This window comes from Crocuta crocuta, unplaced genomic scaffold (assembly GCF_008692635.1).
Source record: "Crocuta crocuta isolate KB4526 unplaced genomic scaffold, BGI_CrCroc_1.0 scaffold382, whole genome shotgun sequence".
Taxonomy (NCBI): domain Eukaryota; kingdom Metazoa; phylum Chordata; class Mammalia; order Carnivora; family Hyaenidae; genus Crocuta; species Crocuta crocuta.
The window spans coordinates 720,778-735,838 of NW_027531873.1; the positions used below are offsets into that span (position 1 = coordinate 720,778).

A 15,061-nucleotide genomic window follows, 5' to 3' on the forward strand; every position below is an offset into this window, starting at 1 on the left:
GGGAACGATATTACTCCTGGTTGAGAACCTTTGGTTTAAGAGGATGTTTGCAAACATCAGGATCTATAGTTTCTTGACCCCAAATCAGCACCAACTGTTAGGGGAAAAGCAGAATTAACATTAGGTACCATCAACCCCTCTTCCATATCCCTGCAAGCCCATCTGTCTTTAAGGGACCCTGTCTGTTGCTCCTACTGCAAAAACAGCTCTAGCACCTGGAAAAAGGCAATGCCCAACCACCACCACCATAGCCAATGTTAAAAGAAGAGGGAGTGAGTGGATGAATGGATGGATGGATGGATGGATGGATGGATGAAAATAAAAATACAAAGATTATTCACAGTGTCTCTCTGGAGGAAGGAATGACATAGCTGCATAAGAAAAGGAGACAAGGGTACCTGGGTGGCTCAGTCGGTTAAGCCTCCAACTTCTCCTCAGGTCAGATCTCGCAGTTCATGAGTTTGAGCCCCGCGTCAGGCTTAGTGCTTACAGCTGAGAGCCTGGAGCCTGTTTCAGATTCTGTGTCTCCCTCTCTCACTCTGCCATCCCTGGCTCGAGCTCTGTCTCTTTCTCTCTCAAAAATAAATATACATTTAAAATAAATTTTTTAAGAAAAGGGGATATTTTGCTGTTTCACTAAAAATGTCTATAAATTTTGTTATTTTTACTTTCATGATTTAGAAAATTTGAACTGTTTATTCCTAAACACTTGAAAGTCACATCAAGCATTTTCTCTTTGATAACTATGTCTTTAATTTTCTGGGGTTTTTTTTAATACACATGTGGATTTTAGTTGACCTTTTGAATACTGTATCACCAAGTCCAAAGCTTGATTTCTTTTTCTTCCAACTTATGAGCAAAGAGCCATATGTGAGTTATTTGTGAATGGCATTTATGTTGGGAAGAAAATGTACCTAGCACAAAAGTAACCTGACACGTCACATTCACTTATGCGCTTTGGGCTTGAGGGCAGGGCCTGGAGTGCATGCCCCCATCACATCTCAAACCTGACAGAGCTTGGGTAAACGTGGGCCTTCCAGAATTGTATGCTGAGAAAATTGGTGACGATGACGCTTCATCAGGCATGATTCTGGTTACTCCTGTTTTACTTTGTCAAACTGAGATTTCTGGGCAGGATGAGAGGAGGGGTTGGTGAGCTAGGTGCAGGGAATAACCTCCTGAGGGAAGAACAGGTGTTTGAGCCTTTCTTCTTTAGGCAGGCAGAAGCCAGAGGGGAAGGGAACAGGGGAGGGAGTGTGGAAGGAAAAAGATCATTTGTGGGGACAACTCTTGTTTCTCTTTCTCCTCTGCCACCAGCGGAAAGCTGGGTCAAATCCTCCCTCTACAGGGAAAGCAGACACCTGTCCTGCAATAGGGAACCAGCAGCACGAAACTGTCCAATGTCCGCCCCGTGTGCCACCCCCCACTCCTGTAGAAATCTTGTCTCTCCCACTCACTCTGTCTGAGAGGGAAAGGCCCAGCCACCTGGGTCTCTTGAGATCTGGGTTCCAGGAACCAGAGGATCCTGGCTTGCAAAGCGAGGCCATTTATTTACACGACGCAAGTGATGCATGGAGATGCAGAGCAATCCATCTGCCTTAGCGACCAAACAGGTTCCCTTCGGCTCATCCTCCTGCAGAAGCGGTCAAGGCAGGGAGGTTGGGCGAGGTGACCTTCCACAGCTGAATCTTTGCTTCTAAAAATAGAAGCATCTTTGGAGAATCGAGGAGGGGAGGGGAGTCTGTGGATGTTGAGGGCAAAATCCGGAGTCCCCAGAGCACTGTCAGTATGAAACTGTATTAATTAGACACAGGCGTCCAGCTCGATTACCTTAGGTATCACAGAAATGGAAACTAAATGAACTGGCTTTTCCCCCCTTTCTGGCAACTCTCCTTGGGCTATAAAAGAGAAAGAGAACCATGTCTTCTGACCTATTTGAATGGCTGCACACTGCCTGAGGAGATGTCTTCCCCAGCAGAGGGAAACAGGGGCTCCTTAGGGACACACCAAGAGAAGACAAGAGCTGCAGCCAAGTGGGACCCCCGCAGACAGCAGTAGCGGGTCACCACCCATCTCGCCCCATGTGGAGACTACACAGGGCTCTGTCTGAGGCTGGGCAGGGCCAGGCAAGTGTCCGAGTATGTCCATGGCTGTGGAGGGCATGCATGGGGTCACGGGGTGGCACTCGCAGCCTTCTGCAGGGTCCTTGTCCGGAGCCACATAGTAGGGGTGAGGTGTTTCAGGATCCAGCGGAGCCGCTTGTTGGTCTGCACATGTACTGCGTGACCAGGTTGTGCACAGTACTCTGCTGGGTGGAGGGTTGTCGGCTGAGTGTATATGTGTGCACACACATGCCCCTGTGTGTGTTTTGGGATGGGGGTGGTTGCAGGAGTGTGTGGAAGTATGACAGCGATCCTGAGAGGACTGGGTAGGGGGAGTGTGTAGGGCTGGAGGAGGCATACGGATGATGGCTATTTGGAGGACTTTGTGCACTCATGGGGCCTATAAGGAAGACTATGGGGGAAGGTCTATAGGAAACAGGGAGAGGTTGTATGGGGGCCTGTTGAGAGGATGCCAGAGGCTGCTTGGGGCTGTGTGCAGAGCACGTCTGGGCCGTTGGTGGAGCTGTGCTGTCCTATACAGTACCTCTTCAGGTAGCTTTGTCCTGGGGGCCCTGGGGGATTTTGGTGGGAAGATGAATAGAGCCACATGGCGGACTGTATGGGGCTAGTTAAGGCTCCAGGGACTTCATTCCTGGGGGCTGTGCAGAACCGCAAGTGGCTGGATACAGGGTGGTGGAGGTGCTGGATGGACTCCACAGCTTTGCCATCTGAGGACAGACTGTACTTCCTTAGGGTCAGGAGCTCCCAAAGTCTAGGGATTTCTTCTCCTTATGATTGACGTGGAGGGGGAGACAGCAGGGATTCACAAGATGAGCAAAAGGAGCAATGGTGTCCCTTCCGATGTTGTCCTGCAGCTGGTCCTTACGCACGCCAGGCTGAGGACACTTTCTAACGCGTCTGCTTGTGCTTTCTCAACAGGACAATGTGGATCTTGGAGAGCTGATGTTTTCCCTCTGCTACCTTCCAACTGCTGGCAGGCTGACCATCACCATTATAAAAGCGAGGAATTTAAAGGCAATGGACATAACGGGAGCATCAGGTGGGATATTCTCAAATTCAGACTTCCTGCTGTGGCTCGAACATAGTACTTAGGAAGTCTCTAGTAGAGTAAGAAGGTGCATAAACCAAACTATCTAGGTTTAATCCCACTCCTAGACCTCATGGCTGTGTGACCTTGGGTAGGGTACTTTCCCTGTCTGAGCTTTGGATTCCCTATCTGTAAAATGAGGGTGATAAATAGTATCTGGCTCATTGGGTTGCCGTAAGATTAAATACGTTAATGCATACAAAGTCACAAGAACAGTACCTGGCACATAGGGATTGCTGCCTAATGTGAATCGTCATCATTATTCTCTCGGAGGTCTTCTTCACTATAATTGTGAATTGGACCTACAGTTTACACATGCTGACACAGCTTATCTAATTGGGTTTTTCCTCAGATATAAGTAATCATCATCTCAGTCCTATGGAAGGTTGAAAACAATCGGATATCCTCCTATAAGGCCCGTCAGTGAACTATATGCAGTTTGGTGTTTCCAGTGAATCAAGCCTGTACAATTAGATTCTAAACCATAACCAAAAAATGCCCTGATATGCAGGTCCTACTCTACACATTGCCAAGCAGCCTCTGCAGGGGCTCCCACAATGTGGCCATAGAATACCCAGTCCACTGGCTGTTGATCACAGAAATCAAAGGACATCAGCTTCAGTATATTTTGCTTACTTACTGGCCTCCAGTATCTTTCCAAGAGAAAAAAAAGAGGTGGCCCCTTCTGGCCTCTCAGTCCCTCCTGGAGAGTGTACGGGCAGTCAGGGCAACACGTGGTTGTGCAGACAAGGAGAGAAAGACAAGTCCCCACTGAGCAGAAGGATAGTGAGTAGAACCAGGAAGGTCCCACCTGAAGCAGAGACGGGACTTGCACCCATCCCCCTATGCCAGCATCATGCCACAAGCAGGCTTTGTCCTCTCCCTGCCGTGCTGAAATGCTTCCCCCTTTGCAACCCAGTGGGAGGCAGCCCTGGGGCTTGAAGCCCCTGTACTCCCCAAAGCTGTCCCTGTCCTCTAAGTGTTCGTCTCTCCCTTTCCTAAAGACCTGCTGTTTAGGAAGAGACTGTCTGGGGTGGCTCAGCGTCGGGGCCCACAGCCCCGCAGTTTCTCCTGCCTCAGAAATACCTTTGCATCTCTCCCTGCTGCAGTCAGGCAAGTCTGGAATTCTAGCTGGAATGTCTTCTAATTCAGTAACAGATGTTTTCACACTATTTTTAAATTCCACACACTTTGAGGAGACAATGTCCTGTGCTTTTTCTTGAATGTATGTCTTAATTATCCTAACGCTAGTCGCTGCCCAGGCGTCATAGTCATTAAAATCCTCAAACTCCAGCCCATAGGCAGGTAAGGGAGGTCTGCATCTCATAGTCCATGGAACTCCACCATGACAGAACTGCCCTCTACATTCCCACATTTAGCCTCACAGTACCCCTGCTTCTCATGGTTGTACAGATCCCTACGTGAAAGTGTCACTGATGTGTGATGGCAGACGACTGAAGAAGAGGAAAACATCCACCAAGAGGAACACTCTGAATCCTGTTTACAACGAAGCCATAGTCTTTGACGTCCCTCCTGAGAACATTGACCAAATCCACTTGTCCATAGCCGTCATGGACTATGACCGGTGAGATACCTGGAGCTCTTTCTCAGGGCGGGTCAGCTGTGCCCAGGACAGGGAGGGAGGAGGGTGGTGAGGTCACACGTTCTTGGCTGGTGTCCCAGGCTGCAGGAAATGAGTCAAATGGGCACCCCGGGAAAGCTGACTGACAAGGAGTCTCCACTTTCCAAACCATAAAGTCGTATTACCCAAGTGCCTCTTTGCGCTCCCCCTTTTCATTTCTTTCTCCCTCCTCATCCTCCCCTCCTCCTCGCCTCATCCCCTTTCCATCCCTGCATACTCCCCAGAATTTCAGCTTGGAGAAACGTAGCTCTGCAGGTCTTAATCTTCTCCTGCACAATCCTGCCTGGCCTTCATGGGAAGATTCCACTCAAAATAGCAGAGTGATTACTTTAGCCATACCATCAACATTTCTAAATACATAACTCTGTTATTTTTTTTCCCTTCTCCCAGTGTGTTTAATAAAGATCATTTCCATCCACTTAAGTCTGAAAGCAAACAGAAATGTTCTCTTGAAAATGCTAGAATCAGTATGGATGACAGGGTACATTAAAATGTATAAGATGCTCGGCTTTCTAATTAATACAGCACAGAAGAGATATTTATAGCCTGCATTGTAGCCAATTGTGTATTTAAAGGACAGATTTGAAAAACAGTCATTTTAATATGCAAAGGAAGTACCAACAGGGAATTAGACATGTTAAACCAGTCATTGGACTGAAATGCAGAGTCTCTTTTTAATTGGAAACCTCCCACGTGGTCTGGGTACAAGTATAAAAAAAGTCATTCCGACTTCTAATATAATCTTACAAATATTATTTGTAGCTGAAAATTTTCCCACATACCCCTGAAATGTCACTAAGGCAGCTTCAGCTCCCTGAACACCCTTTCTAGAAGATGCTTAGGTGAAGCATCTAGAAGCATAACTGTCTTCCAGTTCAGGGAGCACGTGGGTTGGCTCAGCTGCCTATGGGTGTGACAGCCCACATTGGGCAATAGACATTGTCCTGTCTTCTCTGGACGGAACACAATACCAGCAGTGTCAGGTCACAGGAGGGGACATTGCCCACCAACCGTGGAAAGCTAGGCCAGCTTTTTTCAAGCGATTGCCAAGTTTACCGCATCAACAAATCTGATTAGATGAGCTCTGCTTCAATTCAGTTCTCAGTAAACTCATGAATCTGCCTGGAAAAATCCATGGCAGGATTCATGGGGCTTCTGCACACAACTGATTTTAATGAGCACAAACTCAAATGTCCTTCACACTCCTCCCACCCGCATGTCTCGCCCTTATTCCCTACATACAAATAGGAGAAAAGTTACTCTTCTTTGCAGGAAGGAAAATGACAGAAAGTCCATGAGCTTGGATCCCAAAGAGTTAAAGGATGGGTCCTATCATTCTAGTTATACAGGCGACTTCTAACCGAAAACTGCTAAGGGGAAAGATTGTCCTAAGGAAGGCACTTACCCAAGGAAAGTTTCAGAAATATTAGCCCCAAAGTTAAAGGAGCTAAGTATCTTTCTATAGGAGGGAAATCAAGTTGGGTCAAAGAAGTAAAGGCGGGCTTGGAAGGAAGGAGGGGAGAGCATGAGAGCACATGTTCTCTGAAGAGAAGGTTTGCAAGAAGACCCAAAGTGTATCCCCGCCCTGCCCCCTATGTAAACTCCAGACTATGGCTGCTCTACACAGTGCTTCTCCTTTATCTGTACTTGGTTGCATCTTACAGGAGTTTGAGCAGCCATCAATGGGAGGAACTCCTTTCAGATGGCCTCGTTACATAGGTTTGAAGACCTAGAGGTCAACCTCATTCTAGAACCAGAGTTGTCATCCCTAGCATGCATCAGGAACAAACTAAGCCATGCCAGTGTTACAGAAGCTCAGGTGTGTGACAGCAACCCTCTGCTTTTCCTCTCTGTGCCACCAAGTACTATCTTGGATCCCAAGTTCTATTGGCTGTTAAGCTTGTCCTGTAGTTTTAAATTAGGGAATGAAAAGAACCACCCTTTCCCTAATTTCTCTCAAGTGAGGAGTTGTTGCTCTTACATACCAGAATTTTAAGAAAAAGTTATTGTGGGCCATTTTCACAGTGTAGGTCATAATGAGATCATCGGCGTGTGTCAAGTGGGCAACGAAGCTGAGAGGCTGGGCAGAGACCACTGGAGTGAGATGTTGTCATATCCCCGGAAGCCCGTCGCACACTGGCATTCCCTGGTGGAGGTAAGACCCTACTCCCACACGTTCCACTTGGCAGAAGAATAAGTGCTTTACTGTTGAAATGCAGGAGCCACCAAGAGTGTGAGTGTACCAAGGTCTACAGTCACCGACTGGTTTCTCTGGTTGCCTTTTCTGATTGTACAGTTTCTGGCTGGAAATTGCATTCAGTATGAGTTTGAGTCTGTGCTCCCCACCTGTCTGGTAGGTTTTGAACACTGGTCACTCATCCCTCACTTTGATTGTCTTCAAAAACAGGATTCTCAGATTCCACGTTATGGTTTGGGTTGACATTTGGAAGGTGTCTGCAGGATCCAGATGAGTGTGGAGTTTCAGGTTACCATATGGTGACTTACACATAGCATCAGAAAGAACTCAGGACTAGGAGAGAGGAGGCCTGGATTCCAGGACTGGCGGTAGCATTAATTACCAAAAAAAAAAAAAAAAAAAGTCCAGAAGAAGGCAGCCTAAGGTGTTATAGTGACTCTGTGATTACAATAGAGAACTAGACTTCTGTTTTTCTGCTTCACTGTCCCAGTGTGGGGGTTTTTTGAGGTCATCTCATTGAACAAAATGGCTGCTAAGCTCCAACCATCACTTGTCTTTCAGGTCATAAAAAAGGAGAAAGAGGCAAGAGCCAAAAGCACACACATTCTCTTTTAAAGGATTTTCCTTGATGTCTCATGCAACACATCTACTTATATTTAACTTAGTCAGAGTTTAGTCACAGGGACACATGTGGGAAATGTATTCTTTTGTTGGCTGGACATATGCCCAACTAAAAACCAGGGTTTGTGTGCAGGGAAGAAGCAATGAGTGAATACTTGAATCCAGTAAGTCATCATTCTGCCTCACACCTTCATTCATTCACCTACCACCACACCCCTCCTCATTTATTTCTCATTTATGCCTCCCCCATCCATCTTTGTTCATTGACACACTCTCTTATTTATGTACTCACTCATTCTTTCAAAAACAAATTGCATTTACTAGGTATCACCTGTGAGAGTCAAATGTCGTATTAGGTAAAGAAAATAAATGTGAATGAGCAGCCTTCCTGTGAAGAGCTTGTAGACCACAAGAGAGACAGAAGAAGGCATGCAAACTAACCACTAAAATGCACAGTCATGAGCTTTAACATCCATATCACACAGAGGTGGGAGGTGAGATTGTCCAGGAAAGCATTCTCCCTCCTGCTCTTGGTTAAGTGATGGGAAGTGAGCCCCTGGGAGCCTGGGTTCCAAGCAGAGAACTTTCCTCTTATTCTCCCAGCACAGGCAGCTCAGCTCCCGGCAAAGCCATGCTGAGAGGCCAAGATAAAGCCTCATCGGCGTGGGTCCCACTGCCATTGAGAGTCAGGAGAGTTGGGTCAAAGCAGACATGGAAAGCAATGGGCCTGGGGAAGAAGAGACAGTCTTCCTTTGCTGGAGACGGTGCCCGAGGGAGAAGACCAGCATAGGATGTATGGACTGGTTCTAAGCTTCAGGGCCTTGGGTGTATTCAAGCAGCGCCTAGGGCCCCCTAATTTACAGGTCCCTGAGGTTAACTCTGCCCCTGGGCCAGTGAAGCTAAGACTTATTCTTTCCTGGACTCAAAATTAATCCCTGAGGGAGAACCATGGCACCCCCCCACCCCAAATCACCTGAGAAGTAGCTGAAGTCAGATGCTGACCCAACTGCCCCTCACTTCTTCAGCTCCTGGGGGGAGCCCTCAAAGGAGTCCACGTATGGGCTCATTATACTGCCTAAGTCTGTCAATAGCAGTGACCATCAGGACAGTAGTAATAGACTTTTTGCACCCTTGAGTCACCGCTGACTTTAATTCTTGTTTGCAGTCTGGAGTGTCATACAGTGTCACAGAACCCTCCACTTTTCAGGGCCCAGGATGGGAAAGGAGTAAGGTTTAGGGGTGTGGCGTGGGGCTGAGACAGGAGCCCCGATTCGGTGCACAGCAGCTCCTTCTCAGTGCCCTTGCCGGGGAGCAAGGATAGGTGGTGTGTTGTGCACAGGGTCCCAAGTGGCGGTGCACGCATGGTACCCAGTGGGAAGTGTGGAAAGTGTGCCTTGGAGGCTTCTTTTCACTGCTGAGGAAGCAGCACTGTCCGATGTTGCTCACTTGGGAGATAGTCCCTAAACCCTGAGTACTTGGTTTTTTGCAAATAAGGGTATGATAGCATGTAACTGAGAAATCGGTGTTTTTAGGGTTAAACCACCCAAACTTGGGAGTCGTGTGTTACAGCAGCTAGAATGACTTCAGCTGGTACAACAGTGGTTTCTCAACCACTATGGCAGAACGACATGCCTGCACACCTTCGTGAGGGGCAAGCGAGGGGGGCTGTCTCTGTCCTGCTGCTTCCTGTCTCTTTGAAGTACGTGCCCAGGACTCCATATTCATCCCAGGAGCGGAAGCGGTACTTTCCCTTTGAAGAATAAACGTGCAGCCAGCAAAACTGGGGCACTGGTACCAGAGGAGATGAAAAGCGGGATTGGAGAGGTCACTGCACTTCGCTGACAGCTGTAAGGATGGAGGGGACTGGATGCAGAACCATCGGTCAGAGCCACTCACTATGGAGTTGGATGGACCTAGATTCAGAACCCGGTGCTGCCACTCACAAGTTGTTTGTTTCACCCTTTCTGAATCTCAGTGTTCTCATCTGCAAAGTGGCCCTAACCACGCCTGTCTCCCAAGGGTGGCTGTGAGGCTCAGACAGTGAGGCCACAGTGGCTGTAGACGCTCAGGGAGGCTCCCCATTATGGTCAGTACTGTGTGTGCCCCATGTCGTAAGGGGCTGCCCTGTGTCCTCATGGGACTCTCAGCCATCGTGTTTGCCCTGGAGGATAAAAGGAAGGCTGGAAATCCTACCCCTGCACCCTCAACCTGGGGGAGGGCGCTGGACATAGATGCACGAACTTCAGTTCTGATTCTTCTCCTTTCCTCTCACACTAAGAACCTTTAGATTTCTTGCATTAAAACAGAAAGCTGTGTGTGTGTGTACATAAGCATGTGTGTAAGAATGAATGAGAGAAAAGGCAGAGAGAGATTACGGGGTAGGATTTAGTATAAAGGGAGGCTGGCCTGGCAGAAGCTCTTCACTGCTGGGGGCGGAGGGACCAGGTGAAGACTGAACCCTGAGCCCTGCAGAGACTTGGCAGCCGGCTTGGGGCTGCATCCAGCACAACCCTGACCTTGCCAGGGCAGGTGGCAGATGGAGTCTTCAAAGCCAATGAGTTCAAAAATCCATTTCTCTCTCAGGGTTTCTGGATGGTTTCACTGCACACTCAAAGGTCAGCCAATACAGCTCCCTTCACTCTCCGTGATGTCAAAGGCTTGGGAAGCTGTGCAGACTCCCCTAGAGCAGCTGCCAGGGACTCGGGGACAGGAGTAGCCCCTCCAGGAGCCTCAGGCAGTGGCAGAGCTCTTGGAGCTCCCACCACAGCCCCCTCTCTTGAACAACCCAGAGATGGTGTTGGCCTGGCCACATGCCAGCACCTTCCCCACCCTCCTGGGAGTGGAGCTGGCCTCCATCATGCACCCTGGAGAGAATAATAAAAATAGTTCTAGGTTGTCATTGCTTCCTCCCATAGCACCACATAACCTCGTGTTAACAGGCAGTGAATTGGTGTAATGGGGAAGACCAGAGGCAGACACCATTTGGTTAAATAAAATTTTACTTTTCTAAAAGAGATAGAAGAGAGAATATCAGAAGGGATAATGAAGGTCAGCAACATTATCCTGAGGGGCAGTGATATAAGATTCTAAACCCCAAAGTCCTATTCACTACATTGTGTTTAGGTGTGGATAAGTCTCCTCTCTCCAAGCTCAGCCTTTGCTATGTGTGTATATATATAAGAAGGTTCTGCACCCGGTTGGTCTGGTGGTCCGCAGGGCCACCTCACTGAGCCCAGTGCCCCATGCAACTCAGAGTTATGCAGTTCCCAGCATAACTGAGGGACAGCCGTGGCCCAGTATGATCCGAGTACTCATTCACCACTGTCTGGAACTTCTCGAAGGTGTAAGCTTACAGCTGTAGAACTACAGCAAGTGTCGGTTACCCAGATGCCCCTGGGAGTTACACAAGCAGGCTGTTGAAACCAGTTCTAGATAGTATCCATTGAGTGTCCCACAGAGTCTGCCTGAAGTCTGTGAGGTACACACATTCCTGGGAAAAGACATTTAATTGCCCCGGTTGGGTTTGGTGTCCATCCCTTCCCCCCCACCCCCCCACCCTCTGATACCCTCTGATACCCACTGATACCCAGATTTAGAAGTGAGGGACTCAGAGGCTTTGGCATTTCGGGCAAATTGTTATTTACAAAAGATTGAAGAAACAAGAGTGATTCTCCAGAATGGGGGGTGGGGGGGGAGGGTTGGCTGGAAAGACTCCAGCAGGTGATCAGGTTCCCGTCAGAGGACTTTGTGTCTGTTGTGGGGCTTGAGCCCAGGTGAGGACTAGACTAGCAGAGAAGGAAACAGACTGGGTGGGGGACAGCGTGGCATGAAGGACAGGACAGGGAGAGCCCTGGAAAGTGCTGCCACACAGAAGCAGGAGGAACCTGAGGTGCCCACAGCACCCCCATTGCAGGTCTTTGGAAATACCACGCATCCAGTTCTGATAAGTAAGGGATGAACTGAGGCTGGCGATCATAGGCTTTGACCTACGAAGAGGTGGCCCAGGATCGGGGTCAGTGAGCTGAGCATAAGACTGACGTGTATGTCCAGGGGCAGTGATGGAGGAGATGAGGAGTATGTACCTGGAGGGCCACATGCTATCACAGTATCTTCCACATGTGGTGACCCCACACACACACACACACACACACACACACAAGCCAACATAAGGTCTCAGTGCCTCAGAGAACAAAGTGCTTGGCCTGGATGGGAATGGAGAGAACCAGAAGCACTTGAAGTACATTAAAATCATGTAAGAAAATGTAGATTTCTTTATTATCTAAAATGAATACCATCCTGGTAAAGAACAGGAAGGGGAAAAAATACACTTGATCTTGCTAATTAATGATTTCTGGTCTTTTCTAGGTTATCTCGGTCTCTCTGGGATAAATATTTAGTCAAATGTCATGTTTAAATTTCCTACCAAAGCTATTTCCCTTCTTTCTAGGAGCCTCCTCTCCTTCCTTCTTCCCAAGCTGCCACTCACATGTAGGAAGCCCAAAGGCCTTGTGGCAGGGGTGGACCATGTGCTTTCATCTGCCAGAGAACATTGTCCTTCTTGTCTTTGGCCATCAGATGCCACTGTCTCTGCCTGTGCTGAGGATCTCTGCTGATGTAACTTGCTGCCTGTCCTCGAAGAACAAGCCAGGCCTGATTACTCTGTGGCGGCTTGGCCCTTTCGAGGCGGGCCAAACCCGAATGTGGCTTTTGCCCTAAGGATCTCTGAGGTCTGGCAGCATCTCTCACTTGATGCCTGGCCTAGGAGGTCTTTACACCCCTTGGTATGGGGTCACTTCCCCACTTGCTGGAACCCCCTGGTTCCTCCTTTTCACACTCTTCAAACATTAGAGACACATGGGAGCTTCAGGAGACTTGATGACATCACAGGTGCCCTCTGCATGCCCATTGAGTTACATGGCCATTTTTTTTTTAAGATTTTTTTTAAGTAGGTTCCATATCCAACATGGGGCTCAAACTCACAACCTCAGGATCAAGAGTCATACTCTCTACCCACTGAGCCAGCTAGCTGCCCCCATGTGGCCATTTCTACATTGTCCCTCTGGCCTCATGTCGGCAGAGCGGCCATATCTACCTTCAGGATTTCAGACCCGAGGATGAAATCAGGACCTCACAGTAGAGCCTCTCTTCCCCTCTCCCTATCTCTTCTGCCAAAGCTCTCTACTTCCTCCTTCCACCTTGACTACTGTGAGTTTACTCCTTGGCCAGTTACAGGTAGAGACCACACCAGGGGGAGTTGTCACAGAAAGGAAACTTCATTTACAGCCAGTGAAGAGATCACAGGGAATAACTTCCAAAGTCGTGACCCTGCCCCCCCCCCCAAGCAAGGATGAGCGCATCCTTTTTATTTAGAGTTTAGGATGAATATTCAGAAAGGGGAGCTTTGTTAACCACTTGCAAAGGCAGGCCACAAGGTTGTCCAGGTGTCCTTAGAAAACATGCCTATATGTTCATCCTATGTCATATTAATGAAGCTTGTGCTCCTTTTAGGGCTGATACTATGACATTATAATGAAGCAGAGGTAACTAGAGGTAACTGTCGGACATGGGCATGCTCTGAGAACGGGTATAAACTGACTGGGGTTTAGGGCTCCTTCTCTTGGGTAAGGAGGGTGGGAACTTGCTTACTTTTGAACCAACACTGAGAGTTTTACCACTGGCTGTCCTCTGATACCGTCAGGCTATTTCCAGGCCTGGTGGAGACTAGGCCAGGAGACTAGACTCTTTCTTCCCTTAAAATCTTTAACTACTGAGGTTTTTGGATTTCTTTGTAATTCTGACATCTCTTAGGGTATTCTGCTAGAAGTGTGCTCCCACAAGTAGAGCCTCGTAGGGCACAGATGAGGGAAACCAGCTGGGGACCTAGAATGACTTCTTTTAGGTCACTAAAGCTATATCTCGTCTTTCTTTTGGGGGAGACCCATAACTTTGTTACACTTCCTTTACATCTTACATGACTCCTCTCTACTTCTGCCTTATCTTCAGATCCCTAGGGTTTCCTCTCAACATGCAAAGGGAACATTTGTAATTTAAATATATCTCTTCCCTGAACAAGTCCTGGTTTTCCAGACTTTCATTTCATGAGGGACTGGCTGATAATTGACCTTGTGTTATTTGCCCTTGGCTTATAGGAATCTATGGCATGGATTCATTGCATGGAACAACATGATTTGCAAAGAATGGATATACTACCCCTCTTGTAAGAGGGTATTGTAGGTATTGAATTAGTATTGATGAATGAATGAGTGAATGAGACATATAGTAAAAGCATTTGGGTTCCTTTAGTTCTAAAGTTCCACAGTTTTCCATTCGACAGAGTCCAAAGTAGAAGTCAGTTCAAGGCAAGATGTAAAAGGTCCTGACACGGAACTTGCAGTGGGCTGTTCAAATGGAGATGGCCCTAATTTATTTAGCTCTACATTTTGATTAACTTTTTTCTATTTAGGAGGAGGAGATGAGAAGAGGTCATTTCCTCCCTTTGTTCCCATTGTTTAAAAACAAATTCAACTGAGTAAATTTAAAGATCTTATTTGCTTTATCCAGTGATTCATGAATTGGACAGTCTCCCATCTGGCAGATAGAAAGGAGCTCTGAAGAGCTGTATAAAATGTAAAAATGAAAGCCTTCTGTATGCAGAAGGAGGGGAATGAAGCAAGGAAGTTACTCTAACAAAGAGTGGATTGTTTCAGGTAAGATAACCTTCCTCTGGGAGAAAATGGGGGCCAGACAGAATACCTCACTAGTGCTGCTGACCAGAGAAGTCCAGATTGACTGGTTAAGGGTCACATTGGTGGGAGAGGCTGAGCTGTAGGTAGACTAGCTGGTTTGCTGATGTGGAGCTTTAGCACAAGTGACTCTATTTTGAGCCTGTTGCTTCTTTTTCTTCCTTCCTTCCTTCCTTCCTTCCTTCCTTCCTTCCTTCCTTCCTTCCGTCCTTTCTCTCTCTTTCTTTCTTTCTTTCTTTCTTTCTTTCTTTCTTTCTTTCTTTCTTTCTTTCTTTCTTTCTTTCTTTCTTTCCATGACAAACTGCCATCTGGTGACAATAGCTTTGCATTTTGAGTGAAAGTGAAAAATATCAGAACATAAAGAGGCACCTTGTAAAATCTTGAAGGACTCCCTCGAGCTGACGTAGGTGGCCAGGTCCTAGAGTATTTTAGTGTCTTCTTTTATAAGAGACAGAGGAAGCAGAAACAGCACCGAGATGTCTGTGGCAAATGGTAGACAGCTGCACCCTGAATGAGAACCGATCAGGAGGAACAAGGACTTTAGTTCCTAAGTTGGTTTTCTCAACAGGGAAACGCTTTAGCAGTGGTTTTACACAATGTAACGATTCACTCCACCTACGTGTGACTATAAAAAAGGAAAGTATAGCA

At 47.5% G+C, this 15,061-nt stretch overlaps 1 protein-coding gene across 1 annotated transcript in view; it reads left to right on the forward strand.

Moving 5' to 3' along the window:
• The window catches only part of SYT9 (synaptotagmin 9), a 149,661-nt gene extending 140,228 nt beyond the window's left edge, over positions 1 to 9,433 (forward strand). The window contains exons 4-7 of the mRNA XM_077772891.1: positions 3,042 to 3,162; positions 4,624 to 4,795; positions 6,878 to 7,007; positions 9,371 to 9,433. Coding sequence (XP_077629017.1) covers positions 3,042 to 3,162; positions 4,624 to 4,795; positions 6,878 to 7,007; positions 9,371 to 9,433 — 486 coding nt within the window. The remainder of the gene's footprint in view (positions 1 to 3,041; positions 3,163 to 4,623; positions 4,796 to 6,877; positions 7,008 to 9,370) is intronic.
• The last annotated feature ends 5,628 nt before the right edge of the window (positions 9,434 to 15,061 follow it).